We start from the raw sequence: 6,687 nt of genomic DNA, 5'->3' as shown, positions 1-6,687 counted from the left end.
TTCCCTGGGTTTGTGACAAGATGATGAGACCCTCTTCCTATACATGACTGTTGGGGACACAGGGCAAGGCTTGTGGTTGAGAACAGAAGGACGAGTTTCTTTTCAGAAGTCTTCTCTACCATTTTTAGGGGAAGGTGTGACAGGGCACAGCTGCCCAGTCCTGGAAATCCTTTGTGAGCTGCTAATCACATGGCCATGGGAAGAAAAAATCTGAACTCTCATGCATGGGATCACAGGGATAAGGGCCTAAGCAGACACAGTGCAGAGCAGAGGTACTGCTGCAGAAAGTGCCCTGTGCCCAGTTTCCAGGTTCTTCGGTCCTGGACAGGGTACTGACCTGCCAAATTGCTGTATCACAGGCCAGGCAGGGGAAGTTGCGGGAGTCATTGCTGGCCTTTCCTGCCCTGTGCCTACTCCAAACTGTCCAAGGATTATTTGTCGGGTTTGGATTGAAAGTGTAAAAGTTTAAAAAAAAACACACAAAAGGCACAAATAACAAAATGCTCCATTAGCCCTTCTGGGCTGGCGCTTGGAGCTATGTGTGCATTTGTGCATGTAGGAGTTCTTCTTAGTACGGATGTTTATTTCCTGAAACTTACTGACTGAAATATTTCATTTTACCAGCACTACCAAGGTTCATCAGTGCTTGGATGGGGGAGGAGGGAGCTATTCAATGCTGTGTTGAAGATAATTTTCTGTTTATGTCAATTTGGAATATTAAGAATGCCATCAGTGGGCCCTTTTGCTTGACTTTCCTGGGTGTTTAAAGGCAAGTGAACAAGTAGGGATTGTGTACTTTCTCTCCCCATTGTTGCGTCTGCTCTGAATTCTTCCACCCAAACCTCCACATAGGAGTGGTCCTTCACTGACTGTCCAGTGGACCTGAGATCCCCATGACAAGAGAGCTAGGCTATCCTGACCTCAATGTACTTGAGGCCACTCAGGGGAGAAAAGAGATGTACCCAGTCACCAGAACAAAAGGACAATGGTGATAATTGCCATGAAAGAGATAAAATTAACAAGTTGTGAGAACTGAGGGGGTGGTGCTCACCTTTCTCTGGGGTGGAGGATGGTTTGATAAACATGGTGGTAGTTGGGCTAAACCAGCCGTGGGCAAACTACGGCCCGCTGGCCGGATCCGGCCCATTTGAAATGAATAAAACTAAAACAAAAAAGACTGTACCCTTTTGTGTAATCATGTTTACTTTGAATTTATATTAGTTCACACAAACACTCCATCCATGCTTTTGTTCTGGCCCTCCGGTCCAGTTTAAGAACCCACTGTGGCCCTCGAGTCAAAAAGTTTGCCCACCCCTGGGCTAAACCATAAGGATCAGGTAGGATTTTTGTTTGGAGATTAGATAGAGGGGTGGCAGGTTCAACCAGAGGCTGACCTTGACCTGCACTGGTTCCCCTCCTAAGGACCCCCAAAACCAACACAATTGGTGGGTGGCTTCTGACCACCCCAGAACACCACCCAACCAGCTCGACAAACAACACACCCAATTGGCAGGCTTGGCTGCATCAAAGCCCTAAAGTGACTCTTGCTCTGTGGGTCAATCCCAGCACAACAGCTCATCTGCAATAGTCACAACAGCTCTCACACCCAGTCAGCCTGAGGGCCAGTTCTACTGACGGATGTGCCAACAGCAATCATGGCTCAACTACAACAGGAGGGCGCATACAAAACACACAAGGAACTCCACTGGAGCAGCTCAGGGAGGCAGATAGTCTGCACTTCTGGGCCCTACAGGACACAAGCAATCTACCAGATGCAGACTTTAAAACAGTGGTTATAAGGATGCTCAGTGGTCTTAGGGGAAAAAAAATGGATTAACTCAGTGAGGACTTTAATAAAGAGATAAAAAACATAAAAAATAACCAGTTGGAAATTAAGACTAAAATAACTGAAATAAAATATACATCAGAAGCAATCAACAACAGATTAGATGAAGAAGAGGATTGAATAAGTGATCTATGAGAGGAAGCAGCAGAAAACACTCATTGTAGTACCAAAAAGAAAAAGAATTTTCTAAAAATTAGGATAGTTTAAGGGACCTGAGGGACATCATCAAGCATACAGGGGACCTGAGGTACAATATCAAGCAAACATTTGGATCACAAGGGTACCAGAAGGGCAAGAGAGAGAACAAAGAACTAAAAAATTCCCTAACCTGGCAAAGGAAATAGACATACAAATCAAAGAAGTGCAGAGAGTCCCAAATAAGATGACCCCAAAGAGGTCCACACCAAGACACATCATAATTAAAATGCCAAAGGTAATAGTCAAAGATTGCATCCTAAAAATAACAAGAGAAAAGCAGTTAATTACATAAAAGGGAACTCCCATAAGACCGTCAGCTGATTTCTCAACAGAAATTTTGCAGGCCGAAAGGAATGGCAAGAAATAGTTACAAAAGGCAAAGACATACAACCAAGAATGCTCTACCCAGTAAGGCTATCATTTAGAATCAAAGGAAAAGTAAGAGTTTTTCAGACAAGGAAAAGCTAAAAGAGTTCATCACCACTAAACCAGTATTACAACAAATTTTACAAGAAATGTTAAACGGACTTCTTTAAGAAGAGAAAAAATGATCAAAAATATAAATAAGAAAATACAGGAAAGAAAAAATTCTCACTGATAAAAGCAAACATACTAAATAAAAGTGGTGGATCACCAACTATAAAGCTAGTACAAAAGTTAAAAGGGAAAGTAGGAAGAGCATGTGTAATTACAACAATAAATTAAGGAGACACACAAACACACCAACACAAAAGAAGTAAAAGAGAATGACAAAAACATAAATGAGGAGCGGGTGAGTAAAAATTGTAGTGATTTTAGAATGTGTTCAAAATTAAGTGACTGTCATCTAAAACTGCTATATAGCTTAGTACAGGGTGGGGGAAAAGTTGTAAGTACTTGAAACAAAGAATTTATTCTTGTATTATTATTTACTAATTATTGTATTATATTCCTTTTGAAAAGCTACTTTTGCTACACCCTGTATATAGAACTACATTTAACCACAAATCAAAAATCTGTGAGTTATACAAGAAATTAGGCATACAGGGAGAGATCAATAATAATATAATATAGTAATTGATAGAACATCCAGACAGAAAAATCCAAGGAAAGAATCAATGGATAGATCTTCCATACAGAAACATCAACAAGGAAATAGTTGCCTTAAATGACACATCAGATCAGATGGATTTAATTGATTTTTCTAGAACATTTCTCCTCAGAGCAGCCAAATATACATTATTTTCGAGTGTATGTGGTGGGACATTTTTCAGGATAGGTCACATTAGGCCATAAATCAAATTTCAATAAATTTAAGAAGATTGAAATCATAAGTATTTTTTCTGATCACAGTGGTATTAATCTAAAATCAATTATAAAAAGAAAACTGAAAAACACACAAACGATAGAGGTTAAATAACATGATACTAAACAATGAATGGGTTACCAATGAAATGAAGGAAGAAATAAAAAGATACATTGAAACAAATGAAAACCTAACATCCTAAAAATCTGTGGGACACAACCAGAGCAGTTCTAAGAGGGAAATTCATAGCAATATAGGCCTATTTCAAGAAAGAAGAAAAATCTCAAGCCATCTATCCTTTTAGCTAAAGGAACTAGAGAAAAGAAAAATAATGCCCAAAATGAGTTGAGGGAAGGAAATAAAAAAAGGTGAGAGTGGAAATAAATGAAATTAGTCTAATAGAACAATAGAAAATATCAATGAAACCAGGAGCTGGTTCATTGAAAAAATAAAATGGATAAACCTCTAGCGAGACTTCAAGAATAAAGGAGAAGGACTGAATAAAATACAATTAGAAATGAAAAAGGAGAAGTGGCAACTGACACAACAAAAATACAAAGGAAGATCATATACGATGATCCAGTGCGATTTATTCCCAGGATGCAAGATTGGTTCAAATTCTGCAAATCAATTAATGTGATACAACCCATAAACAAAATGAAAAATACATATCATATGACTATATCAACGGAGACAGAAAAAGCACATGACAAAATCTAACATCCATTTATGATTAAAACTTTTAGTAATGTGGGGATAAATGGAACATACCTCAATATAATAAAGGCCATATATGACAAACCCACAGCTAACATTATATTCCACAGTTAAAAGCTGAAAGCTTTCTCTTTAAGATCAGGATGTTCACTTTCTCTACTTTTATTTTTTTTTAACATTTTTTTAATATATTTTATTGATTTTTTTACAGAGAGGAAAGGAGAGAGATAGAGATAGAGAGTTAGAAACATCGATGAGAGAGAAACATCGACCAGCTGCCTCCTGCATATCCCCCACCGGGGAAGTGCGCGCAACCCAGGTACATGCCCTTGACCGGAATCGAACCTGGGACCTTTCAGTCCGCAGGCCGACGCTCTATCCACTGAGCCAAACCGGTTTCGGCTTCTCTACTTTTATTGAACATAGTATTGGAATTCCTAGCCACAGCAATTAGATAAGAAAAAGAAATAAAAGGCATTCAGAATCGAAAGGAAGAAGTAAAACAGTCATTACTTGCATATGACATGATACTATATAGAGAGAACCCTAAAGATTAAACATACACACAAAATACTATTTAAACTAAATGAATTCAATAAAGTGACAGAATACAAAATTAATATTCAGAAACCAGTTCAATTTTTATACACCAATAATGAACTATCAGAATGAGAAATTAGTAAAACCATCCCATTTACAATTGCCTTCAAAAGAATAAAATACCTTAAGTATAAATTTAACCAAGGAGGTAAATGACCTATACTCTGAAAATTATAAGACATTGATGATAGAAAGTTAAGAATCTATACATATAAAGAGGTAATATGCTCATTGACTGTTACAGTGTCCCAGTAATCACCAATTTGCATATTGATGTGGGCGCAGCAGGGGTTGGGCGGCAGAGCCAAGACCGCCTGACAGGAGCCCAGACTGCAAAGAAGGAAAAGGAAGTGGCCATGGGGAGCTCTTCCAATCCCCCTGTACAGACACCCTACCCCAGCCCCCACACCCCTGGGGGGTACAGCCGGACACCATACCCCAGCCCCTGCACCCCCAGGGAACAGGGAGGCTGACTGGACTGGGAGAAGACCCAGCCTCAGGGGTAGCTGCAGCCCACACCTCCAACTCCCAATCTCTTACCCCTTCATCCCGCCCTGGGCTCCCACAACAATAGCACGCCAGCGACCACCCATCAGCGCCCCTGAGGCACCCGGGGCCCGTGGCACACCACTGCCCGGCCCCCTTCGCTGAGGCTGGGCATGCCTCTCTTCCCTACAACTCCTGACCCGGGTGGAGGCAGGCCTGAGCGGCCCCACAGGGTCAGACCCTTCCCCCCATAGCAGCAGCATCGTCTCTGCATTGGAAGCGCACTGTACCTCGCTGGGGGTACGGCTAAACAAGCACTCCTAGCCCACCTGGCTCCACCCTGGCCCGACCCCCACCCCACTCCAGGGGATTGGAGCCCCGCCCTGAGCAGGTACAGCTGCCAAACAGTCATGTACAATTTAAAGAATGGCGCCAAGTGGGAAGGTTTGACAGTTACTCCTCCTTCAGCCTCACCGCCCCCTAGCGCCCCTCCCTAATGCCCTGGCCCCCACCAGCGCCTCCAGGGATGACCACCAGTACAGGGATGCTGGCCAGAGCCCGCCTCTCCAAGGCCTGTGGAACCCTCTGCAAAGCTTCCATAGCTACAGTCCTAGGAAATAATCATGCCCCACTCCCCTAATCAGCACCTGCTACCTGTGAGGGTACCCATGGGCTTAAAAACTTACTTGATGAAACATTTCTAGGTTTATTAGCTCAGAACCTCCTCATGACAACCCAGTGAGGTGGGCGGAGATTACAATTCCCACGGTATATGAATATGTATTCAGGAATGAAGCTCGGGCAGGAAAAGTGTCAAGCCCAGTGGTTCCCAAGGTGCGGCACACGCCCCACAGGGGAGCAATTTGATTTTAAGTTGGGGTAATTCCAGATGAGTTAACAGTGAATTTTTGCATTTCTTATGGTTCTAGGGGGCCTCATCTACAGCGTATCCTATGCCATTTTTCACAGAATTAGAACAAATACTCCTAATATGTATAGGAAACCACAAAAGACCCCGAACAGTTAAAGCAATATTGAGAAAGAAGAACCAAGTTGGAAATGCTACCTGATTTCAAACTATACTACAAGGCTATAGTAATCAAAATAGAATGCTACTGGCATAAAAAATACATAGATCTGCCGAAATCGGTTTACAAATTAGGGGGGATCTCAATTCCAGATATCAAGCTGTATTACAAAGCCACTGTTCTCAAAACTGCTTGGTACTGGCACAAAAAAATACATAGATCAATGGAATAGAATAGAGATCCCGGAAATAACCCCACATCTATATGGTCAATTAATCTATGGCAGTGGAGGCAAGAATATACAGTTTTTTTCAATAACTGGTCCTGGGAAAACAGGATAGATACATGCAACAAAATGAAACCAGACCTCTTTTTTACACGATACAAGAATAAACTCAAAATGGATTAAAGACGTAAATGTAAGACCTGAAACCATAACACTCCTAGAGGAAAACATGGGCAGCACTCTCTTAGCAATATTTTTTTGATATGTCTCCTCAGGCAAGGGAAGCAAAAGACAAAAATAA

The 6,687-nt window shown here is 41.5% G+C and overlaps 1 protein-coding gene across 1 annotated transcript in view; it reads left to right on the top strand.

Annotated features, from left to right (window-relative positions):
- The window catches only part of PARVA (parvin alpha), a 66,822-nt gene that overhangs the window by 54,536 nt on the left and 5,599 nt on the right, over positions 1-6,687 (top strand). The window contains exon 13 of the mRNA XM_006763456.2: positions 5,354-5,365. Within this exon, the coding sequence (XP_006763519.1) occupies positions 5,354-5,365 (12 nt within the window). The remainder of the gene's footprint in view (positions 1-5,353; positions 5,366-6,687) is intronic.

The sequence above is a fragment of the Myotis davidii genome, unplaced genomic scaffold, assembly GCF_000327345.1.
Source record: "Myotis davidii unplaced genomic scaffold, ASM32734v1 scaffold118, whole genome shotgun sequence".
Lineage (NCBI taxonomy): Eukaryota > Metazoa > Chordata > Mammalia > Chiroptera > Vespertilionidae > Myotis > Myotis davidii.
Note: the sequence above shows the minus strand (reverse complement) of the source record. Positions and strands in the feature narration are given on the sequence as shown.